At 40.7% G+C, this 26,454-nt stretch overlaps 1 protein-coding gene across 1 annotated transcript in view; it reads left to right on the forward strand.

The window, feature by feature from the left end:
• Nucleotides 1–1,266: 1,266 nt before the first annotated feature.
• Nucleotides 1,267–26,454, forward strand: part of LOC140539713 (uncharacterized) — a 40,176-nt gene continuing 14,988 nt past the window's right edge. Inside the window, 35 exon segments of the mRNA XM_072662473.1 lie at nt 1,267–1,309; nt 5,669–5,814; nt 6,529–6,641; nt 6,806–6,939; nt 7,710–7,933; nt 8,050–8,163; nt 9,343–9,454; nt 10,044–10,179; nt 10,381–10,463; nt 10,668–10,787; nt 12,113–12,214; nt 12,504–12,662; nt 12,893–12,975; nt 13,624–13,768; nt 13,959–14,000; nt 14,217–14,384; nt 15,072–15,191; nt 16,511–16,621; nt 16,734–16,766; nt 16,908–17,042; nt 17,252–17,398; nt 18,062–18,196; nt 18,384–18,541; nt 19,155–19,299; nt 19,408–19,462; nt 20,098–20,164; nt 20,352–20,485; nt 21,377–21,420; nt 21,529–21,702; nt 21,863–22,017; nt 22,112–22,225; nt 22,316–22,431; nt 23,322–23,473; nt 25,209–25,414; nt 26,005–26,179. Coding sequence (XP_072518574.1) covers nt 1,267–1,309; nt 5,669–5,814; nt 6,529–6,641; nt 6,806–6,939; nt 7,710–7,933; nt 8,050–8,163; nt 9,343–9,454; nt 10,044–10,179; nt 10,381–10,463; nt 10,668–10,787; nt 12,113–12,214; nt 12,504–12,662; nt 12,893–12,975; nt 13,624–13,768; nt 13,959–14,000; nt 14,217–14,384; nt 15,072–15,191; nt 16,511–16,621; nt 16,734–16,766; nt 16,908–17,042; nt 17,252–17,398; nt 18,062–18,196; nt 18,384–18,541; nt 19,155–19,299; nt 19,408–19,462; nt 20,098–20,164; nt 20,352–20,485; nt 21,377–21,420; nt 21,529–21,702; nt 21,863–22,017; nt 22,112–22,225; nt 22,316–22,431; nt 23,322–23,473; nt 25,209–25,414; nt 26,005–26,179 — 4,300 coding nt within the window.

Genomic DNA, 26,454 nt, shown 5'->3' on the forward strand with positions numbered 1-26,454 from the left:
CTACTACTACTGCTGCTACTACTGCTACTACTACTGCTACTGCTGCTACTACTGCTACTGCTGCTACTACTGCTACTACTGCTGCTACTACTGCTACTACTGCTACTATTACTACGGTCAGTACTAGTACTATGGTCACTGCTACTACTGCTACTACTACTACTACTACTGCCGCCATTACTGCTAGTACATCTATTACTGCTACTACTACTGGTACTTCTACTGTCAGTACTAGTACTACAGTGACTGCTGCTACTACTACCCCTACTACCACTACTACTACTGCCACTACTAAGATTCCTGCTACTCACAGGAATACTACTGCTACTCCTATTACTACAACAACTACTACGATTCCTATGAGTACTAACAGTACTGCTGCTACCACTACTACCAGTACTACAACTGCTACTGAGGGTGATTTAAGGATGGCTTATGTGAGACTATAACCACAGAAAAAACACAGTAAGTGAGGTGAAAATCAGCTCAGTGTGAGGAGATGCTGCTCCACATCACAGATTCCTGTAGAGCAGTTCTGGCCTTTTTAACCCCATAAAACTTCACTCCAGTTTTCAATGCCATAAAGAAATGTTTTTTTTCTATACAGAAACATCCACAAAATGTTTTCCACCAATGTGAAGATCCCTTTAACCAGGCTAGAGCATCCAAATGGTTCATTGATTTGGTGTGGTCTCATATAGAACCACAGCCTTTACTAAAGAACCCATAAAGAACCCTTTAGGATGTAAAGAGTGTAACCCACAAGACATCCTAAAGCTTATTATTCATCAACACTGTCCCCACAAACCCGATTGAGAAGTGTTAGGACCTGCTGAGGGGTCCAGACCACTGGGGAGGTCATTAAATGGGTTAATATATAATTACTCTGTCTAATCAATCATGTTTGTTTATATGAGTGTCAATAACTTTGGCCCGGATTAGCATATGAGCTTTTTTCTAGAGGCTGAATGAAGCTGCTGTGGCTCGGATGGTTTGGCCTTGTTGGTTTTACAGCCTAAACTTTGGACCCGGGGATGAAACTGATAAGTGGACGCTTCCAGAGAAGATGCTCAGAGCTCTGCAGAGCGGCAGCTGGTGCACAAACTGGGCCTCTCTCAGAGCATTGTGGGGAACTGAGTTTTTAAGGCAATGCCCAGGTTCTGTTAGAGCTTACGTCTAGACTCGGCTTTTAAAAAAATCTAGAGGTAAAGCAACATCTGGGAATTTCTAAAGAGTGTACTGTATGAGACTGAACAGGAGTGGAGGATGATCGTGCTGCTCTTCGCCCTGTGTGCTCTTCTCCATTCTGGTAGGTCCGACTGTTATGTTATTCTAAAATATTAATATTCCACTTTAGTGTAGATTATTATTCACCATATTTAAGCACCACTTGGTTTTGCATTTTGGGTTAGATGTGATTTTGATGGTTTATGCAGATATGTAGGACTGGATTGGCTGCTGTATTGCTAAATGAGCAGGTACAGATGGCAATGCACATGAAGGAATTTGACTTTTTTATATATATATAATTTTTTTATTTTTTAATTTTATAAAAAAAAGTGCGATATGAATCAGTCTATTTCCATTTTTTTCTATGCACATTTTTTTTCACTTGATATGCTTATGATATATACCTTCTGAGAGTACTCAGGCGAAGAGAAGAGTATTATGGTCTCCATATTGACTTGTGTTTAGTAGAGTCTAAGATTAGAGGATCTCTGAATTTTAGTCTATTTAAACTAGCTGAGGTTCTTCTGGAGTAAACAGTGAAGCTCTTTTAAGATAAGAGTGTTTACTAAATGCTATAACTGTAAATTATAAATGTATATTCATATTTCTATATTTTTCTATTATACATTTAGATGTTTTAGGCCTCTAATCCCATTATTCCAAATCAGCAATTCTCTCAGCAATTAGACTTTTTCCCATAGAAGCTCCAGATCCCATCAGAACAGATAAAGCAGCTGAACATAAATCCAGTAAAAAGGAGAAACAAGAGCTTCTCATTCTGAAGAAAGAAAGTAGTGAGATCTTGTCGGTGAGCTAGTCTGAAGAACAGAGCTCGGTTCCTCCAGGGTTCTCCTGGACGCCCCCCAGTCCAGCCAGCACAGCGTGGAGGATGTGTTCAACTCCATCAGCAGCAGCAGCAGCAGCAGCAGCTCACCTGATTTACCATCATTAAGCCCTGATTTACCACCAAACCAGGTGTTGATCTGAGGAGAACTCTAAATAATACTAGACTCCATGAGGAGAACTTTTTCTGTTTCTGTATATATTTCTAAACACACCGATCAGCCATAACATTACCACCATTTACAGGTGAATTGAAAAACGTTGATTATCTTCACCTACAGTGTTTCCTTTCAAGGGGTGGAGATATTAGACAGCAAGTGAAGAACAGTCAATTCTTGAAGGTGCTGAAGCAGGAAAAATGGACGAATCTGAGACAAGAACCAAACTGTGATGTTCTAGACAATGACTGGGTCAGAACATCTCCAGAACATCAGGCGTTCTCTGTATGCAGTGGTCAGTACTTACCAAAAGTGGTTACTCCAAGGAAGGACAACCTTGCATCATGGGCACCCAAGACTCGTTGATGCCCATGGATCTGCTGCTAATGTTAGTCTTGGCTTTCAGAGGTCTTGTGGAGTCCACGCCTCAAGGGGTCAGTCAGATCTGTTGTGGCTCAATATTAGTTGGTTAGACTGGTTCTAATGTTATGGCTGCTGGGTGCATATTCACTTTATGTTTAATGATGTTAAAGTTCAGTACTCTGGTCTATTCAGACCATCCAGTAATACAGAGTAGATGTTCGTTGACCCATTTTGTGAGATTCATGTGATTTGTTAATGAGTTTCTCCAAACTGATGGAGCTACTGGAGTCAAACATTACCAGCATCTGCTGATTGCTGCTGTATTACAGAGGTGTGTATCCCATGACTGTGCCCACTGTCATGGGACTTTTATGGTAGGTGTCAAAATTCGATGGAGTCCATTTTTACAGAATGCATCAACTTTGCAACTTTACACTAGACAAACCAAGTCAACCAGCAGCTGGAGTTAGAGGTCATAAGAAGTCCAAGCCAGAACCTTCCTAGAAAATCTAGGCGGTAAGATTGACCACGCTGTCCAGAGAAGAAGACTTTCTACTCGATTTTGGAGGAGCATTGCAACAAGAGCGTTAGTGAGGTCAGGATGTTGGATGATGATGATGATCACCACCCCTCATCAACATCCCTAACTCCCCAACTCATCCCAGAAGTATTGGATGGAGCTCCACCACCATCATTCCAGAGAACACAGTTCTAGAGGGGGGCTTTATACCCCTCTACTAGCCCACGCCTGGCATTATTAGGCAGCATGGAGCCAATAGGTTCATTATTGTTGATCTACTCCAGAGAGTCCTATTCTATTGGCAGTACTTCTCCACAGGCATTTGCACATCTGTGTCAAGATGCAATCAGTGCAACTTACCTGATAACACTGTGGACAAATAGAGTATGTTAGGCTGGTCAAGAGCCTAGTTTAACCAGCTTGGGTAATTCATGGTGTTTTTCAGCAGGGGGACGGGGAAATGATGGGCTGATGTTCTTCCTTACCACGTTCAGATCCTCCTTTTTTATCAGTTACCTGATAAAACCTGAGTTCCGTCCCAACAGACGAGTGCAGGACATCCTAAACCTAAATCTTTCAGTAACAGCGTTGTTCCTGTAAAGAAATAATAACAGTAAAATGACGAGTGGGTGATTGACTGAAACTGGGGTCAGAGATCAATCATGATACTGTAATTTTTCAACAGACTTGAAACAGGTAGTGGTTAGGGCCTAAACCTGATGTTTACCTTCAGTGTTTTATGGGTCACTAAGGTTAATATGTATCTTTACTGTTTGTATTTAAGTATATATTAATGATCCCAGCAGAGATCTGCTGCCCTGAGGTTGGCAGGTGATCTGCATGGGCTACCTGCAGCGGGGGTCTGTGCTGGGAAGTGGTTTAACTGTAAATGTTGGACTGAATGTTGAGTAAAGCAGATGTGTGTCTATTAGGGTCAGTTTGTGTAATATGAAATATGGTTTATTGTGGAGCTCAGTGGGGCAGTGTTTAGGTCAAGCTACTGGATGTTTTATGGGTCACTAAGATTAATATGTATTTTTGCTGTTTGTAATTAAGTATTTATTGTTCCTGTAAAGATATAATAACAGCAAAATGACGAGTTTCGATCCAAGAAGCTCCAGAGTTAAAAGGGCTGATCTACAGTAAAGCAGCCCAGGAGCTGAACCATCACAACACCTTCAGATCAAACCCAGAAAGGAGAGAAATGATAATGAAGGATAATGGCTGAAATAAGACTGAGGAGAGGGTCGACTCCTAAAGTACAGCCCCATCACAATGCTACTGTGAAATGCTACTGTGTAAAATACTAATTCATCATCTTAAACTCGTATAATACGTTCGTTTGGCTGCTTTACATTATTTATTATTATATAAGAAGTTAACCCAATGTGACAGATGGTTCTATGGTATGCGAGCTAGCTAACTACTGCAAGCTCAGTGAAGTCTAAATGATAAGGCAGCCAGGTTACTTAGCCACTTTTTGTTTTTTACACAGAAATATTAAATTAAATAGTATTTATTAGCAAAATACATTAAATGCCAGTTTAGTCAGCACTGTAAGAGGATTCATGCTGCTAAGTAATTAAATAAAATAATAAAAGCTGTAAAATATATAAAATATATAATATTATTTGCCTTATGTTTCCTTTAGACAGCAAATCATGCCACTCTATAACCCTCAAAAACAATCATTAATCTTAGAACCTAAATGTACTGATTACGTTACCTCAGATTACCTCAGGTTTAGCTTTGCTATGCTAAGTTACATGCTAGCACTATCTTATTACTAGCAAGTTTTTACTCACTAAAAATACTTAAATAATTCATTTAAAATATATTAAATTAATATGTAAGTAAATCTGTGGCTAGTAGCTAAATAAAACTTTTTGTCCTCTACGCTCAGTAAACTAGTGCTAGCTAGCTAGCAGTATGTACTCAGGCTAACATTTAGCCACAATCTTAATTTCTCATGCAAAATAGGACTAGTGCTGAGGCTAAAACATCTAATATTTTGTGTAAAATTAATTTAATTTAATTGAATTTAATGGTTTTTAATTAATATTTACAGATATTGCCGTTAGGGAGCATTGCATAATAATAACAATCCATTTCTGAGGTAAAATTAAATCAGTATGATGTCGGACTGCTTTGCTCATGCACAATGACCTTCACCATATTACAAAAACTCAATCATTTACATTTACGGCGTTTACCAGACGCTCTTATCCAGAACAACTTACAAGGTAACTCGTATTACAGAGGTGGGCTAATGTAGTGTTAGGAGTCTGGCCCAAGGACTCTTATTGGTGTAGTGCACTATAGTCACCCAGACCGGGAATCGAACCCCAGTCTCCCACATGGTGTAGTAGCTCACTGGCAGGTAGTGGTGTTATCTGTTGCGCCACACCAACCAATCAATCAATTGATCAATCTCTCTTTATCTGTCTCTGTCTCTCTCTCTCTGTCTCTCTCTCTCTCTCTCTCTCTCTCTCTCTCTCTCTCTCTCTCTCTCTCTCTCTCTCTGTCTCTCTGTCTCTCTCTCTCTCTCTCTCAGCCCTGGGTGATTGTGAAGCAGGATGGAGGCCCTATCAGGAGCGCTGTTACTACTTCTCCAGCAGCACCAAGACGTGGCACGATGCTCTGGCTGACTGTGAGAGTAAAAGCAGCAGCCTGATGAGCATCAGTGACATTCATGAGCGGGTGAGACCCCCAGAAGTCTCTTAATAAAGGACGTATACAGTGTTCTCCTGAACCCCCCTTAACCCCTTAACCCCTTAATGTAGTCCCTCAGTCAGGAACTTCACTTTCCTGGGGCCTAATTAGAGATTAGCACATCTATTTACCAAACGAATGAAGATCTGGAGCGACGGTATGAAAGATGAATGTTGAAAATTGAAATTGGTGACAGTGCAAGTCCAGTAGTTGTTAGCAGCATTAGTCTAGCATCTCCCGTTGCGAACTAGAGAAGCACAAATCGGATCTACAAACGTGTTTTGGTTGATTGACTGAATCTGGGGTCAGAGATCGATCATGGTAGTGGTTAGGGCCTAAACCTGATGTTTACCTTCAGTGTTTCTAAGGTTAATATGTATCTTTACTGTTTGTATTTAAGTATTTATTGAAGATCCCAGCAGAGATCTGCTGCCCTGAGGTTGGCAGGTGATCTGCATGGGCTACCTGTAGCGGGGGTCTGTGCTGGGAAGTGGTTTAACTGTAAATGTTGGACTGAATGTTGAGTAAAGCAGATGTGTGTGTGTATTAGGGTCAGTTTGTGTAATATGGTTTATTGGCCGGTTATATGGCCGGCTGCGTCCAAATACTTTTTTGAAACTATCCTCTCCTATATTCTGCCTCCTATCGGTGTCTGTATTTGTATCTGTTTAACACTCTCTCTTTTTCCGGCTCTCTCTGTAGTTGTGGGTCAGTACTCAGATTGGCAGCACCATATACTGGATTGGCCTGAATGATATTGTGTCTGAGGGGAACTGGGAATGGAGTGATGGGAGTGTGTATTACCCCTATCTGGAGTAAGTATGGGTCTGATGGATTTACTCCTGATATTACATATGATTATTATCACATGTGAAGTATATAAATTCAGCCTCCAGTATTTGTTCAGATGGACAGAACTACTGTCCACTGTCTGAGATGTTCTGGGGATGAATTTGAGCTCCTCGTACTGTGTGTCCAGGTACTGGAGGCAAGGACAGCCGGATAACTACCTCGACAATGAGGACTGTGGTCAGGTGGACGGGAACAATAACGGCCAGTGGAATGATGAGCACTGCACAGCCCAGCGGCCTTACATCTGCAAACGAGACAACCGTGAGGCTCTCCTCCTTTATTGCCCTCATATCTCCTTTATTTGACATCACGTTTGACACATGGTGTATCCCACCTAATACATTACATACATTCCTATCAAAAAGTTTGGGAGCCCCTTAATTAAATGCACCACATTTCTGCACATTTCACAGAACAGGTCCTATTTATTTTCAGAAATTATGCTATAATGTAATAATTATGCATCACCTAATGTAATTAGGTTGCCATTACCTTTGCTCATGCACATATTTATATTTTTACAGTATGTTAAATTTGCTAAATCAGTAATCACTAAACCAGTGAAACAGTAATTAGGCTATAGAATATGCAGAATTGTGGCTCTGTAGAGAACTTACGTGACTTATTTAGGCTTAAAACACATGTAATTTAACTAGGGTGCACAGACTTTTGCTTATCTCATCACTGTTGCACAAAAAAAACATGTATATTAAATGTTGTTGTTTTTTAATTCTTTACTAAATGGAAATCTTGCTGTCGTTATATATATATTATATATATATTGTATCTGATTGCAACAATATTATAGTGAATGGACAAATAGAAATGCATACAATTAAATTATTTATTATATATATATATATATATATATATATATATATATATATATATATATATTAATTTTTAACATTGATTTCCATTGAAAGTTATGAGTATATAAGACTTTGTGTGTCAGTGACATAATACATGTAGAATGTTATATATTAAGGTATAGAAAAAGTTACTATGATGTGATCTCTCCCCGCCTGTAGCGAACCCCCCTGTCCTGTGTGACACGGCGAATGGGTGGGAGCAGTACGGCTCTAACTGCTATAAGCTGCACTCACAGCTGAGGAAGAGCTGGATAGCCGCCCGCACCGACTGCGTGAAGGACGGAGGGGATTTGGTGTCCATTCAGTCTGCGGACGAGCAGCAGTACGTCACTAGCCGTCTGGACAACTCCCCGCTCGACCTGTGGATTGGCTACTCCACCCTGGTGAGGATCCTACACCTGTCACCACCAGCTTAGACCTGTAGTTCCTTATATGGGCATGGCATTGACTGCACAGTGTGTAAACATGGGTTCTCTAACCAGAGCTCTTCCTCTTACAGAAATGCACCACTTTATCCTGCGAAGTCCAAGAGAACAGCATCACCTTCTCCTGGTCAGACGCCTCCACCTCGTCCTACACAAACTGGCAGAGTGGACAGCCTGATCTCACGTAAGTCAAAACCCAGGACAACAATAGCTGTAATTGTTATTATGAGAAACTGCAGCAGCAACAGCATAATAATAATAATAATCATCATCATCATCAGAATAATTAATGAGGTAAAATGCTGTATACATCATCAATAATACACATGGCATATTGTCTGGTGCCCTGGCCACAAAATGTCATATTTTGGCAACTAAATTCCAGGTCCTGCAGCCAGACTGCTGACTTTTGACAAATCTGTTAGATCAGACAAAGAACTACAACCGGGTCCATAAGTATTTGGACAGTCACACAGTTTTGCCTCTCTAATCCTCTTTTTACGGATGTGAAGCTGTGTCTCTTCGCTTGTCCAGAAATGTGTGTGTACAGCTGTCCATAAGGGGGCGTTCAAAGCGTGAGTTGTATTTATGGCAGTGGAGTTAAAGTGAATTACACTCTACAACTGTAGGGGGAGCCCAGGAGCAAACAGTATCGATTCTGACATAATGCTGCTTTAAATAGCTGCAATTTTTAACCTATTAATGAAGCATTCCTTTCAAATCCAAGGAGATGATACATATCGTGTCCCTGTCCAAACACTTATGAACCTGGTTGTAGTTCTTTGTTTGATCTAACAGATTTGTCAAAAGTCAGCAGTCTGGCTGCAGGACCTGTAATTTAGTGGCCAAAATATGAAATTTCGTGGCCAGGGCACCAGACAATATGCCATATGTATTACTGATCATGCATACAGCATTTACCTCACTATTAATTATGATTATTATTATAATTATAACCTGACTTTTATTGCATTAGATAAAATGTTAGAATTTGTTTAGCGTAACCACTGCGATAGCCAGCGTGACCATAGCTGACCATAGTGTCATAGATGCTGTTCCATACACACTATGAGATTAAATTATCCAGATTGAATGATGTCTGGACGTACCAGGCTGGCAGGCGGGACCACCACAGTCCCACGCAGTGCTCTTATTAATTGTACAGTTTTAAATAGAATGTTATTTTTAAGCAATACCTGACCTATTTGGTACCGACGCCTGTTTGCAAGCTGTGAATACAATGTACAAGTGTTTCTGTTATTATGGCCACAACATTCTGTGGTTTGGTGGCCAGCAAAGTGTTTATATCTGTCTATCTCTGTGCAGCATACTTAACCAGCTCGTGTTTTGTGTTTGACAGAGATAAGCAGAGTGGAGTGTGTGCTTCCATGATCAAGGATGCAGGAGACGATTATGGGAAATGGAAGACCCACGTGTGTCGCTATGAAAGGCCTTACTTATGCAAGAGGGCTTTGAACAGTAAGCCTTAATTCTGTCCAGTTAATACAAACATGTTCAAAAGACAATGTGTTAATTAAAAAGCTCTGATCGGATTGAATACCTTGTAAATACCAGCGCTGCTATGCTGGGTCTCAGGCATGCCATACAGCACATTTTAAATAATACGGCAGATAAAGTCATCGAAAAATGCTTATGCTTAAGTAATAGCTAATTGTTGGCAGGCAGCAGGAATGGACTTAAAGGACCCAAATTATGGAAAAACAAATCTTTTTAATATGCTTTGATTTAGTACAAAAATATTCTACAAAACACTCCCTTGATTATAGAACCAATATATGCAAATTAAGCTGCAAAATAAACCATTTTTTGGTGATCATTTATAAGAGATAATCCATAATTTATAAAAGATAGTGAATAATTTATAGTAGACAATATAATAATTGTAATTACTAAATACTATGTAATTTATAACAGTAAATAATTTATAGCAGATACAGAATCATTTATACCAGTTACTGAATCATTTAAGTTAAGATGTTAATATTTTTACATTTTAATAAATAAAAGTCAAGGGGTTAAAGCAGTGTCTGTCTGTGTCTGTCTGTAGCCATTTGTCCTGATGGGTGGCTGAGCTTCAGTGGAAACTGCTATTTGGTGGTCAGCAATACCTACTTGCTGACTAGCTGGCACCAGGCTCTGACCAGATGCACTGACATGAGTGCCAACCTGGTGACCATCAAAAGGTGAGTTTAGCTAATTTAGCTTGGAATTGGTGAATTATCAAGAGAAGAGAAGAGTTTTGACTTTATATTGGCCCATTTTCATTAAATATTCACCCAGTGTGAAAATCTGCTGTTTTCAAATAGTGTATGGACTAGTTATGAGGTTTAAGATGACAGCAGCAATGTGTTTCATGTCCAGTTGGTGTGTTTTGTGTGTTCTAGTGAGGATGAGCAGTTCTTCATCAATGCTCAGCTCCCTGACCTTCACCAGGTGGACATCCCTGATGTGTGGATTGGAGTTTCAGGTATGGGCCCTTCCCAACCCCTAAACAAAGTGCACAGCGGTGCTCCCGAGTGGTGCAACAGTCTAAGTGTTGGCTCATGTTATTCTGTGGTCAGTGTCATGCTCATTCAGGAACTGTGGGTCTCATCTGTTTTTCTCTGTAGGAGAAGTAACTGTGTTTTTTAAACAGCTGTTTTTCAGACACTTTTCTTTCTAATGTGACCAGATAAGGACCAGGATGGGACATTTAAATGGGTTGATAAGACGGACATTCAGTTCTCCAACTGGAACTCCGGATTCCCAAAAAACACAGACGTCTACTGGGACTGTGGACAGATCTTCACAGGTGAGAGAGTTGACAGTTCAGTGTGTTTGAAGGTTTGACAACACAAGCAAGTCCCAGACCACACCATAGTTCCTAACAAGTATCATGAATAATTCATAGTAGATACTAAACACTTTAAAGGGAATTCTCAATAATACATAGTGGATACTGAATAATTAATTGAGATTCTAAATAATTAATAGTGGATACTGAATAATTAATAGTGGATACTGAATAATTAATAGTGGATACTGAATAATTAATAGTGGATACTGAATAATTTATAGTAGATACTGTATAATTCATAGTGGACGCTGAATAATTCATAGTAGATACTGAATAATTCATAGTAGATACTGAAGAATTCATAGTGGATACAGAATAATTCATAATGGATACTGAATAATTCATAATGGATGCTGAATAATTCATAGTAGATACTGAATAATTCATAGTGGACACTGAATACTTCATTGGGATTCTAAATAATTCATAGCAGATACTGAATAATTTATAGTGGATGCTGAATAATTCATAGTAGATACTGAATAATTCATAGTAGATACTGAATAATTCATAGTGGACACAGAATACTTCATTGGGATTCTAAATAATTCATAGAAGATACTGAATAATTCATAGTAGATACTGAATAATTTATAGTAGATACTGTATAATTCATAGTGGATACTGAATAATTCATAGTGGATACTGAATAATTCATAGTAGAGACTGAATAATTCATAGTGGATAATGAATAATTCATAGTAGAGACTGAATAATGCATAGTGGATACTGAATGCTTCATTGGGATTCTAAATAATTCATAGTGGACACCGAATAATTCACAGTAGAGACTGTATAATTCATAGTGGATACTGAATACTTCAAAGGGGATTCCAAATAATTCATAGTGGATACTAAATAATTAGTAGGAGGTACTGAATAATTAATATTTGATACTGATTAATTCATAGTGGATTCTCAATACTTCAGCATATATTAAATAACAGACAGTAGACACTGAATAATTAATGTTAGTAATTATTAACATGAATTAATAATTACTAACATGCATCAAGGGGGAAACCACCCAGAGTCTAATTTTACCAGACTAGAAGTTAATACTTAACAGCAAAATATTGAACCTGCATTTTATGCAGTTCGAGAGGTTCTGTGGGGATCTAACAGTTTATATAGAGTTATGTTTTAAACACGTTCTCAGCTGTGAAATGTAGCTATAAAATAACACAATAAGTAAATAAAAGTAAGTAATACCAGGAATAAAAGCCTTGACTTGTGTATTTTCTGATGTGAGAACATCATCTGTTTCATCTTTTTCTCAGGAAATTATGCTGGAAAGTGGGAGACCACCAACTGCTTCAAGAACCACGCCTACATCTGTAAGATGGTGGGGGGTCAGAACATTAAACCTACCGCTGCCCCAGGTGAGCAGGACAGAGCCGGAAAGTCCCTGGATGCCCGAGCTAGATTAATACATAAAGTGCAGCCAGTTGTTCTTCAGTTCTGGTGTTTTTCTGCTGATTTTCTGCTCATTCAGCAGGGAAATCACTGACCCTCCATGACCAGACCTGAAGAATTTAGTTATAGTTATAAAAAATAAATATTTAATATCTACAGTTCTGTTCAGATTATGAGGATGATTAATTATCATAAAGAAATAATTAAAGTTATAAAGGCTAATGTCTCTGTGTCTGTCTCTGTCTCTGTGGTTAGACTCTCACTGTGATGAAGGCTATCTGCTGTATGGAGATTACTGCTACCACTTTGAATCTGAAATGGACAAAACATGGCAGGAAGCTGAAACCTACTGTGTTGGTCAGAACGGGCACCTGGCCAGCATCCACAACCAGGAGACAGTCAGCTTCCTAACAGGTAAGTGTCAGTGGCTCATTATCTGTATATTGATTACGTATAGATTACACATTTATCAATTGTCACACAGATTAAAGGTCAAATCAACGGTTTTCTGTCATTTCTGTAATTCCCATCATTCAGTGTTTTGGGTGTAAACATTTCCACAGAGATTCGGCTTCGGTGGGGAATGTTTAATTATTCTTTACAGTGTGGCTGATTAGAAGAACTGCTTGTCCTTCTTTCCTCAGCTCACATGTCCAGGTCCTCCTGGGTGGGTCTGAATGACATTGACCAAGAAGGACAGTGGAAGTGGACTGATGGAACAACAGCCGTACGTAAAGCTCTCCAGATGCCTCACTACACTATATATGGCCTCCCTATCTATCTGTCTGTCTATCTGTCTGTCTGTCTGCCTATCTATCTATCTGCCTGTCTATCTATCTATCTATCTATCTGTCTATCTGTCTGTCTGTCTGCCTATCTATCTATCTGCCTGTCTATCTATCTATCTATCTATCTGTCTGTCTGTCTGTCTGTCTGTCTGTCTATCTATCTATCTATCTATCTGTCTGTCTATCTATATATCTGTCTGTCTGTCTGTCTGTCTATCTATCTGTCTGTCTGTCTATCTATCTATCTATCTATCTATCTATCTATCTATCTATCTATCTATCTATCTATCTATCTATCTGTCTGTCTGTCTGTCTGTCTGTCTATTTATCTATCTATCTGTCTATCTATGTATCTGTCTATCTATGTCTGTTTATCTGTCTATCTCTCTGTCTATGTCTATCTGTCTCTCGTTCCATCTCAGGGTGTGTTCCGCTCTATCAAAGGACTATATACATATACCTAGCATAGGACAGTGTCTAATCTCTCCAGCTCCACCTGGAGCTCCTTCTGGATCTGCACTTTACGCATTTCAGTTCATTTTCATATCATAATTGCACACGCAAATCCACTCACTTGCCATCTCCAGGACTTCTTAGAGTGGGAGACCAATCAGCCAGATAACTGGCAGGGGAACGAGGACTGTGTGCACATCCGAGGGACAGAGCACTGGGAGACCGGCAAACTGAACGATCTGCCTTGCAGCTCCACATACCCCTTCATCTGCCAGAAAGGTAGGACACCAGGCTGTGCTGTGCTGAAGGGCTGATAACAGCAGCAGTCAGTGGTCAAGATCACTCCTAATGATATTAAAGAAAGGATGAACAGCTTCTGGGATAAAAGATAAAAGATGGCTGTCAATCAAAGGATCACTTTTAGATTAGATAAGATTTTAATATTGACATGATTTATTGTTCTCTCTAGCTAAAGGACAGGGACCTCCAGTCCCCCCCACTTCTGGACCAGGTAAGACCCACCTATCCTCCACCCTTTATCTTTTTCTCATCACTTGGGGGTAGTTACTCAAATAAAGTAATCCACTACTCATTACTGAATTACTCAGTACTTACAGTTACTAGCAAACTGACTCTACTTCAACATTACTCTCTCTCTCTCTCTCTCTCTCTCTCTCTCTCTCTCTCTCTCTCTCTTTCTCTCTCTCTCTCTCTCTCTCTCTCTCAGGCTGGAATGAGAAGTGTGGATCGTGGGTTGCTGACCCCTTCAATGATTACTGTTACCTCTTTAACTATCTGTCCCTGCGGAAGTGGGCAGAAGCTCGAGCAGACTGTGTGAACCAGGGGGGCGACCTGATCAGCATCACTGAACCATTTGAGCAGGGCTTCATCCAGGGTACACACACACACACAGAGACACATACTTAACAGTTTATACCCTATAAATGAACCATTTTCCACTGTATACTGTTGAAATTACCTGTCCACATGTTTGTGGACACCCCTTTCTAATGAATGCATTCAACTACTTTAAGTTGCACCCATTGCTGACACTGATGTGCAAATGCACACACACACACACACACACACACACAGCTTGTCTAGTCCCTGTAGAGAAGAAGTACTGCCAATAGAATAGGACTCTCTGGAGCAGATCAACATCATAACCCTATTGGCTCCATGCTGCCTAATAATGCCAGGCGTGGGCTAGAAGAGGGGTGTAAAGCCCCCCAGCATTGAGCTGTGGAGCAGTGGATCCAGTAGTTTTGGGATAAGTTGGGGATGATGAGGTGGGGTGGTGATCGTCATCCAACATTCAGACCTTATTAACGCTCTTGTTGCTGAATGCAATGAAATACTCTCCAAAATCTAGTAGAAAGTCTTCTTCTCTGGACAGTAGAGACAGATACTACAACAAAAGCAGGATCAGCTCTTTTAATTCCCTTAATTTCAGAAGAAACAATGAATGAGCAGGCGTCCCAATACTTTTGTCCATGTAGTGTATTAGATTTCCAGGTCTAATGCTTAGCCTTTTTATGAAATATTTTGTTATTGTTTAAAAAAAATTGATGTTGGTTTGCAGCTCAGATCCAGTCGATCCCTAATGGGGTATCTTTGTGGATGGGAGGCCATGACTCGGTCACTGAGGGAGGCTGGGAGTGGACAGACAGATCCCCATTCCGCTTCATCAACTGGGCTTCAGGTAAGAGAGAGTACTTTGTGCTTCCTCTAAGTGGTCACTTTATTAGAACCCACCTACATTATACTTTAGCTCACCGGCCACTTTATCAGAAACACCTAGCTTGTGCGTCCATTTACTGGCCACTTTATCAGAAACCCCTACATTATACTTCCACTCACCGCCACTTTATTAGAAACCCCTACATTATATTTCGACTCAGTGGCCACTTTATTAGAAACCCCTACATTATACTTCCACTCACCGCCACTTTATTAGAAACCCCTACATTATACTTCCACTCACTGGCCACTTTATCAGAAACACCTAGCTTGTGCTTCCACTCACTGGCCGCTTTATCAAAACCCCCTACATTATATTTCCACTCACTGGCCACTTTATCAGAAACACCTAGCTTGTGCTTCCACTCACTGGCCGCTTTATCAGAACCCCCTACATTATATTTCCACTCACTGGCCACTTTAAGGTAAAGGTAAAGATGCACGTATTTGTATTTGAAATGGGTCCTCTGCATTTAACCCATCTGTGGTAGTAAACACACACTCACACACACACTAGTGAGCTAGGGGTAGTGAGTACACACACACACCCAGAGCGGTGGGCAGCCAACTTCAGCGCCCGGGGAGCAGAGAGGGTAAAGGGCCTTGCTCAAGGGCAGCTTGCCACTGTTAACAGATAACAGATAACCCTGTTATCGATAACCCGGTGCTCTAACCACTGAGCCACCGCTGCCCCACTAGCCACCACTGCCCCACTATCAGAAACACCTAGCTTGTGCTTCCACTCACTGCCCACTTTATTAGAAACTCCAACACTATATTTCCACTCACTGGCCACTTTATGGCCACTTTATCAGAAACCCCTATATTATATTTCCACTCACTGGCCACTATATTAGAAACCCCTACGTTATACTTCCACTCACTGCCCACTTTATTAGAAACTCCAACACTATATTTCCACTCACTGGCCACTTTATGGCCACTTTATCAGAAACCCCTATATTATATTTCCACTCACTGGCCACTATATTAGAAACCCCTACGTTATACTTCCACTCACCTGCCACTTTATTAGAAACCCCATACCGGCCACTTTATTAGAAACCCCTACATTATACTTCCACTCACTGGCCACTTTATTAGAAACCCCTACATTATATTTCTACTCACTGGCCACTTTATTAGAAACCTCTACATTATGTATCCACTCACTGGCCACTTTATCAGAAACCCCTACATTATATTTCCACTCATTGGCCACTTTATCAGAAACACCCAGCGTGTGCTTCCACTCAACGGCCACTTGACCCTTTTCTTCAGGTAATCCGGATGACTACTATGGTGAAGACTGCCTCACCATCTACATCAACAACGGCTACTGGAACGACGACAACTGTGATTACAACCGGGGCTACATCTGCAAACGCCGCGGTACCGTTCCCCACACACACAAGCAGACACACAGAACCTGGTCTTCACACACAGATTTCACCTCACGCTGACGGATGAGAACTAAAACCCTGTTGAATGTGTTTTATTACAGGAAACACACCCGAGCCTCCACCACCTCATGACGGTACGTGACAGGTGCACAGTCCAAAAGCTACACCGGCTCTGATTTATACAGAAAGAGTCAGCTGTGATGCTCATCATCCCGTCCCAGGAGTTGAATAGTCCTCCATATATATATATGTGTGTGTGTGTTTTATCTTTGCAGGCTTTTTAACAGCCTACACGTGCGAGTCCTCCACTATGGTTCTGCACTGTGAGACTAACAGCGTCATCAACATCCAGTCTGCTTTCTTCGGCCGCCAAAGTGACAAAATCTGCCCCTACGAGGACGGCTCTCTGGGTAAGCCTGCAGAGCAGGAGGACTTCACAAGGACCCTCAAAGCAAAAAGGGTTCTATATAGTACTGGAAGGGGATCTTTCAATACGTAGGGATGTTATGGGGGCAGTCCGGATTTCCTTGAGGACCTCTAGGTAACCTAATTGTTAACCTGTACTTTTCCTTTTTTCATCCTCGTTGAGTTCAGAGATGCTTGTGTTTCTGGTCTGCAGGTACTTGCACTGTCCCAGGCATTCTGGAGATGGTGAGAAAGCAGTGCGATAACCGTGGCTTCTGTTTCCTCTACGCCCACGTGGAGAGTGATCCGTGCCCCACCGTCTCCAAATATATGGAAGTGGTCTACAGCTGTGAGCAGTCCGGTATGTGGGGATTTAGACAGCCAGCATGTACCTGATAAATCTGAAAGTGTGTAGATAGCTTCTTCTCCAGAGTTTCAGTTTACAGGGTACAGTCCTCTACTCTACTGGTCCCACCTTTGCAGCTCGCTTGAATCTGATGACCTGGGCAGCAGCTACAGGAAGCTACAGTGAAGAGAGAACACTCTGAGCTTAGCACTCGGCCCTGACCCCGCTCTGTAACTTTACGTGGTCTGACAGACACTCGGTGGCTGAGCTGCTCTCTGTGAGCTGTTCCTCCTAAACTCTTCCACTGTTCAATAATAACACCACAGACAGACTGCAGGGCTAGAGGCTGGAATTAATACACCTGTGGCTGATCTGGACTGAATCAGACACCTGAATTCAGTGATTAAGAGCTGTGTCCCAATATCAGTTGTTGGTTCTGCCAGTGAGGAACTAAAGGCACTTTGTCTTTGTTTACACTACATAGCAAGTCTTGATTTGTTCCATGAACCTGATTTTTAGACTGATTGGTCAGTTAGGTGTTTACCTTTCTTCTGAAAATCTGCCATTTCGGAGTCCAGGCAAGTCTAACATTAACACTGCATGTTCAGTTAAATGTCTAGACACATGGAACCACATACATGCCAGTTCGGACTGCTGAACATCTGTCTGTTATTTCAGTGTGTGTGCGAGGTCTGGGGGTGGAGGACAAGAACATTACAGACTCCATGCTCTCAGCCTCCTCCTCCATAGGTGGGAAAGAACCCACAAATGCTCGTCTCAATGGAGATTCTTGCTGGATGCCAACCAGCCCGGGTCAGTCTCCTTTTCATCTTACAGTAATAGCTTGGTCGCAAACCCTCACACACTTTTTGTTCCTGTACTATAATAATAATAATAATAATAATAATAATAATAACAACAACAAGGCAGTCATAATAATATTATACATAAAAAAATAATACAGTGTTTTACCTTCTGTATCTCTGCCCTGGCATATCAGCTTCTAATTCATGGATCCAAGTAAGTCTGCCAGAGTCCAAGAAGATCACAGGGGTGGTGATCCAGGGCTGCCCCACTGCTGACCACTGGGTGACCAAGTTTAAGGTCCAGACCAGTTTGGACAGAGTGTCGTGGACAGACTACACTGCTGAGGGAAAGGTATAAAACCCAGATTAACAGATTAATGGTAAATATTTGTAACATGTATAACAAAGACCCTTAATTTAACTAGTTTCAAATAATTGATTATACATTATAAGTTATTTAGTCTCCACTATGAATTATTTAGCAACTATCATAAATTATTCATTATCTGCTATTAATTATTCAGTATCCAGTATGAATTATTCAGTATCCAGTATGAATTATTCAGTATCTACTATGAATTATTCAGTATATACTATGAATTATTCAATATCTAGTATGAATTATTCAGTATCTACTATGAATTATTCAGTATATACTACAAATTATGTACTAAAAATAAATATCTACTACCACTAAATAACTTCTGTAAATGATTTAGTATCTACAAAGATGGATGAGATGAGATTTAATATGTGTTATAAATTATTCAGTATCCGCTATGAATTATTACTATTAGGATATTAACCTCTAGATTAATCTACAGTTATTGCTGAATGTAAAATAATAAATAGTATATAAGAAAAGTCATTTTAAACAGTAGTGTATGATTTAACAAGTTCAAGTATATATGTGTGTGTGTGTGTGTGTGTGTGTGTGTGTGTGTGTGTGTGTGTTGTAGGTAGAGGAGTTTCTTGGCTCAGTAGACAGAGGCACTCCTGAAACTCAGCTGCTGGGGACGCCCGTGTCCGTGAAATTTATTCGGATCCTCCCGCTGGAGTGGCACAACGAAGCAGGACTGCGCTTTGATATCCTGGGCTGTGCGCCGGACTGTACGCTCCTCCCCCCTGAATATGAAATATTCTATTATTATATGTTGTCAGTAGACATATAGAGTAGTAACTCTTTTGTTTTGTGTTGTGTGTGTCTATTTTATATAGATGCCATTACTTGCAGTCAGACTCCCAGCCTGGACCACTCTGTAGATAAAATGACGTATGTTCTTTATACTTTTCCTAAAACATATTTCATATTTCAAATTTTTACTTAAATCCATTTTTATTGATTCTAAAAGTTTACCTTCGGCTAAAGTTCAAACCTTACACACATCCCATATCATTTGTTCACACACCATGCTTCTTCCACTTACACTGGCCACTCTAATTGAAACACCTACCTTACACTTCTGCACACTGGCCACTATAATGCAAAAACCTACCTTATAGGCCCGCACACTGGCCACTTTAATGGAAACACCTTTCTTATACTTTTGCACACTGGCCACAATATTGGAAACACATACCTTATACTTTTGCACACTGGCCAGTATAATGGAAACACATACTGTATACTTTTGCACCTTGGCCACTATAATGGAAACACCTACCTTATAGTTTTGCACACTGGCCATTATAATGGAAACACTAACAATATACTTTTGCACACTGGCCACTATAATGGAAACACCTACCTTGTACTTCTGCAAATTGTCCACTATAATGGAAACACCTACATTGTACTTCTGCACACTGTCTACTTAGGTGTACAGGTGGAGGTACTAGGGAGGGGTTTCTCATAAAGTGGCCAATGAATGTGTAGGTGATGTCTGTTGCTGTGTGTCTGTGTTGCAGTGTCCACTGTCCTGCTGGATGTGCGCATGAGTCCTACAGTGTGTACGGGACCAGGATATACCGTGGCGTGAGTACAAACCACTAATGATCTCTCATGTTCATCAGCATCAGTGCTGATCATGTCTACTACCTTCAAGAACACCCACCCAGGGCTGGTAGTCATGTGTGTGTGTGTGCCTGGCCTTTACTGACCATACCGTTCTGACCTTGAGACTGAAGCGGAGCGAAAGCGTTAACCGACCTGTGTGTTTTAGGACTCGAACATCTGTGCAGCTGCTATTCATATGGGAGTGGTGTTGAACGAGGTTGGAGGAGACTGCACAGTCCTCAAAGCCCCCGGTCTGAACTTCTACACTGGCTCCACCAGAAACGGCATCACCTCCAAGCAGTACGACACGCTTTGTTATATTATTATTTATATATATATATATATATATATATATTATTTTACACTTCCGCACACTGGCCACTATAATAAAAACACCTACCATACTATTCCGCACACTGGCCACTATAATGGAAACACCTACCTTACACTTCCGCACACTGGCCACTATAATGAAAACACCTACATTACACTCCCGCACACTGGCCACTATAATGGAAACACCTACATTACACTCACGCACACTGGCCACTATAATGGAAACACCTACCTTACACTCACGCACACTGGCCACTATAATGGAAACACCTACCTTACACTTCTGCACACTGGCCACTATAATGGAAACACCTACCTTATACATTTTAAAGGGCCATTCCAGCCTAAAACTAAAATGCATTTATTGTGATATATTGTATATTATTATTATTATTATTATTATTATTATTATTATATATATTATATTATAATATTTGATATATATGACATATAAAATGCTAAATCGTTAGCCTCATTAACATTATTCACTATTTTGAATCCTTTATTGTATTTCTGGCCACAAATGCCTCCTACAACTGCTGGGAATCCCCTCCACAGTGGTAAACAAGTGGTTAGCCTAGCCACTAGTGTGATATATTCCACCTCCTAGCAGTAATTTAGCCGTTTGGCCTCCTTCTGCATCAGAAAACTAACTGAAAATCTCATTTTAAGCAGCCCACCCCTAAAGCACTGAAGTTTCTGAAGCTGCTCCCACCTTCCAGATACACCTTCATCAGTCTTTACACTAGAAACAGGAGGAGGCTTGTTTACAGCAGTGATGGCTACCTTTTTTTATCTTGTCTGAAGTGCCCCTTTAACAGGTCACTCGCAGCCTCATGCGTTCTCTATTTCCAGATACTCCGGCGACTTCTCCGTGTCTTTCGAGTTTGCTGATGGAGGTTGGTTCATTCGTTGGTTCATTTATTGAACAATAATTAGAAATTTGTAAATACGTCAAAAAAGAAAACAATAAATAACAATCAGGATGAATGTCCTGTCCCGCACAGAGCTGAGGTGTCCCGATGCGGACTGGTTCGAGTTCGGAGAGTTCTGCTACAAGCCCTTCGAGGTGAAGAAGACGTGGCACGAGGCTCGCTCCGAATGCAGGAAGCTGGGGGCAGACTTGACCTCCATTATGTCCATCACAGAGCAGAGCTGGCTGGAGAGCTACCTCTACTTGGGTACGGATTAGAGCTGCACGATATATCAATTGTTTATCAGTATCGCGATGTTGAAAAACGTTTGATCTTTTTAAATGTTGTGGATAAATAATAAATAATAACTCGCACATCTGTAAAAACCCAGTCAATCAAATCTACATGTTACGTTTCTCACCTTTAGCCACCAGTGACGTCTGGATTGGGCTGAATGACCTGGGCTTCTCCGGCTACTACACCTGGTCTGACAACCATGAGGTCACATTCACATACTGGGCACCTGGAGAGCCCAACAACCACCTGGGCTTTGATGAGAACTGTGTGGAGATGTTCCATGAGGTAGGAGAAAGACGGCATTCAGACGAACAGACAGAAAGAAAGGGAAGAAATATCAAAGACCCACTCAGCCTGTTCTCACTCTGGTTGTCTTTAGAGTGGCCGATGGAACGACGTCACCTGCACTGAACTCAACCCCTTCATCTGCAAAATGGCCAAAGGTCACTACCCACTGCCCTCCATCAAACCCACAGTGTACGGCTGCCCTCAGGTGGGTACTGATCGGTCGCTCATTCACGCCAAGGCCAACGTCCGTGCTGTGTGGATTTAACTGTGTGTGTGTGTGTGTGTGTGTGTGTAGGGCTGGGATGCCTTCGAGTACTCTTGCTACTGGTTGGAGGATACGGCGATGACCCGTGCCGAGGCCAAAGCCTTCTGTGAGGAGAAGGACAGCACCCTGCTGCACATCGCAGACGTGTGAGTGTGTGAGTGTGCGTGTGAGTGTGTGAGTGTGTGAGTTTGTGTGAGTGTGAGAGTGTGAGAGTGTGAGAGTGTGTGAGTGTGTGAGTGTGTGAGAGTGTGTGTTTGTGAGATTGTGTGTGAGTGTGTGAGAGTGTGAGAGTGTGAGAGTGTGTGTGTGAGTGTGTGAGTGTGTGTGAGTGTGTGTGAGTGTGTGTGAGTAAGTGTGAGTGTGTGAGAGTGTGAGAGTGTGTGAGTGTGTGAGTGTGAGTGTGAGTGTGAGAGTGTGTGTGTGAGAGTGTGAGAGTGTGTGAGAGTGTGTGTGAGTGTGTGAGTGTGTGTGAGTGTGTGTGAGTGAGTGAGAGTGTGTGTGTGAGTGTGAGTGTGTGTGAGAGTGTGAGAGTGTGAGAGTGTGTGAGTGTGTGAGTGTGAGAGTGTGAGAGTTTGTGAGTGTGAGTGTGAGTGTGAGAGTGTGAGAGTGCGTGTGTGAGTGAGCGAGTGAGTGTGAGAGTGTGAGTGTGAGTGTGTGAGTGTGAGAGTGTAAGTGTGAGAGTTTGTGAGTGTGTGTGTGAGTGTGTGAGTGTGAGTATGAGTGTGAGAGTATGAGTGTGAGAGTGTGAGAGTGTGAGTGTGAGTGTGTGAGTGTGAGTGTGTGAGTGTGAGAGTGTGTGTGTGTGTGTGTGAGTGTGAGAGTGTGAGAGTGTGAGAGTGTGAGAGTGTGAGAGTGTGTGTGTGTGTGTGTGAGTGTGAGAGTGTGAGAGTGTGAGAGTGTGAGAGTGTGAGAGTGTGAGTGTGAGTGTGTGAGTGTGAGAGTGTGTGCTGTGGGATCGAGGGAAGTGTAATAACACACTGACTGTTCCTCATCATTCCTCACCCCCCTCACCTCACCTTCCCTGTGGGTGATGCAGGTATGAGCAGGCCCACTTAACTGCACGCATGGCCGGTTACTCTGGACACTGGTGGATAGGTCTGAGAGCCAAGGGCGAGTCAGCAGGAGTGGACTATTACTGGGACAACGGGGACCTGATGCTGTACTCCCACTGGGACCGCAACCAGCCCAGTAACCCTGAACTTACACTCTAATAAACAACCTGGCAACCCACTAACACTTTCTAATAACAGTATTAACAATAATAATAATAAAGAGCTAATTGTGTATTTATAACTGTTAAGAGGTATATAATCATTCAATTTGATCAGTTTATCTATTTAATATATTAACATCTGAAAGAGAAGTGACCTGAGTGTAAACAATAATGAAGTAGTTATTCAAAATGATGTTTAATTGATTGAATGCAGGTACATAAACACTTAATTACAGTGCAAACACATAAAATATACTATTATTACTTTATTACTTATTATTTTTTGCATGTTACTAAATAATTGATCAATAATTGAAATTAATGAAGAATTAATTCTGCCTCCAGAACAAAAAAAAGTGTCCTAAAATGGTAACCTTTTAGTAGAAGCCAAAATTCTTGTTAACTGTTAATAATTATATATTTATATATTAATCTACATATATATGAATGTAAATTAACATCTATTAAAATTTATTTTTGCCTATTCATTATGAAATATGCAATGACACGAGAGGATTCAATGACACAAATTAGAGGTTTATTAAGGTCTTGTTCTTTGTTAAATCAAGTCTGTCTTAGACATTTTCTAAATTATTTATTTATTTATATCTAAATTATTTATTTATATCTATCATATTACAATATTACAATCCTTATTAGTACATAATTTGTGGTCTGATTGGTAACCCCCCCCCCAAAAAAATTTAAAATAATAATAACATTACAGTTATAATAATGAACAATAAACACTTTGTTACCACCCTGTTATGCAGGTTATTCAGTGCTGTTTAGTCCCTGAAATGCAAAGCTGGGTAGCTGCAGACAACCCAACTCTGGTCATCTAAACTCCTGTACTGACCTCATACTGATATAACAGACATCCTGATTCTACAACCAAAGTATCATAAATAGAGACTTAATTTATCATTTTTAATAATTATTAATTTTTTGTTATTAGTAGAACATCACTTTAGAACATAGAATACATCCTGGTGCATTAGTGACTTTTAAACTCTTATTGAATCAATAAACTCACATAAAGCTGAACCTGTTTCTATCTCACATGAGATCTGACGAGACATCAAAGTGCTGCCAGGTGCACATCAATAATGTACTGTAATTTGCATAACAGGGTGGTAACAGTATAATTATTGTGCATTATGATGACTAATAATGCAATTATTAGTGATTTTCACAAAATCGATCATAATGCGTTTAAATATTTCTTATTCAGAACAAAGAAACATGACCTTAATAAACCCTTCTGTGTTCAATAATATATATATATATATATATATATATATATATATATATATATATATATATATATATTCAATAACAGTAATAAAGTCAATAACAAATTATTAGATCATGCTTAAGTTGCTGTTCATTGGGGCTGTTATTATTGGTATTATTGCTACCATATGATATTTCACCAAATGTGAGTAAAAATAAGTATCTATACTATTATTATATAATATTTGCTGAGTTTAAATACATTTAAGATCAAGAATCTGTAAAATAAAAGTGTATAGATGTGTGTAGAAATCATTAAGCTCTCTCTGAAAACGCTGTGGGTTCTCCTCCTCCTCCTATTAGAACGTAATACATGTATATTTAATCAGATCAGTTATTATTGTATTATATTATTAAAAACATTGAAAGCCTCTTAATCAAAGCCTGACACCATTTTTTCTTTACTATCAAAAGACAGCAATGCAGGCCCCTGCGTCACCATGACAACCACGCCCACCGCTGGCTTCTGGGTAAACAGGAACTGTGAGCAATCCCACCCCTTCATTTGCGAGTCACCTAGAGACGGCATCTCCCCACCCACCAAGGCCCCGACTCCGCCCCCAGTCACAGGGTGTGCCTCAGGCTGGACCGGACTGCCACATTTCAGGCAGTGCTACAGGGTAGGAACATGCAGCACGGAACACACACTCCCCGGCCACTTTATTAGAAACCCTGGTGTACAGTTAGAGGCACAGTTTGGGTTAGAGCGCTCCTGTCTGGATATTTTGGGGGTGGTGGACACATTCTCACCCTAGCAGTGACCCTCAGCAACCCCAGTAACACAGCTATGCCTCATACCAGCACCACACACACACACTACCGTGTGGCCCAAATAATATCCTTGCCCTCTGGTTGGAAACTGACCAATGGGGATTGGGGAATTTAAACTGTATAGCAACAGATGGAGTATGTGTTTCTAATAAAGTGGCCAGTGAGTGGAAGCACAAGGTGGGTGTTTCTAATAAAGTGGCCAGTGAGTGGAAGCACAAGGTGGGTGTTTCTAATAAAGTGGCCAGTGAGTGGAGGCACAAGCGTGTAGGTGTTTCCAATAAAGTGGCCAGTGAGTGAAAGCACAATGTAGGTGTTTCTAATAAAGTGGCCAGTGAGTGAGTGGATTTACAATTACTTAACAGAAAATGTATATGTGTGTGTTTGTGTGTGTGTGTGTGTGTGTGTGTGTGTGTGTGGTTGTCTTTTTTATGCCCATTAGCTCTATACAGTGGACTATGCGGATAAGAAGAGCTGGGCAGGGGCGCATGAGGACTGCGTTTCACGTGGCGCTAACCTAGTCAGCATTCACAATGCAGAGGAGGAGATCTTCATGGCTGAATACACCAAGGGCAAGACACAGTGGATCGGCCTGAGCAGAGACCCACTGGAGGGAGGTGTGTCAGCGGCCCAGTCTTACCAATAGGATGGCTTTCAGAGTGGTGTACATCTATTTATTTATAGAAGACTGGCAGAAGCATATTCTGAATGTAAATAATCATATATCAGGGTATCCAGAGCCGTCCTATAATAAAGTTTTCATTGTTGTTTATATTGTTTCTGTAGTTTTAGACACTACATAAAACTATTATATTATATACATTTATATTATATATGCAAGCATTGTAGATATACTGGTCATATAAGGTATATATATATATTATATATATAT

This window comes from Salminus brasiliensis, chromosome 18, assembly GCF_030463535.1.
Source record: "Salminus brasiliensis chromosome 18, fSalBra1.hap2, whole genome shotgun sequence".
Classification (NCBI taxonomy): Eukaryota; Metazoa; Chordata; class Actinopteri; order Characiformes; family Bryconidae; genus Salminus; species Salminus brasiliensis.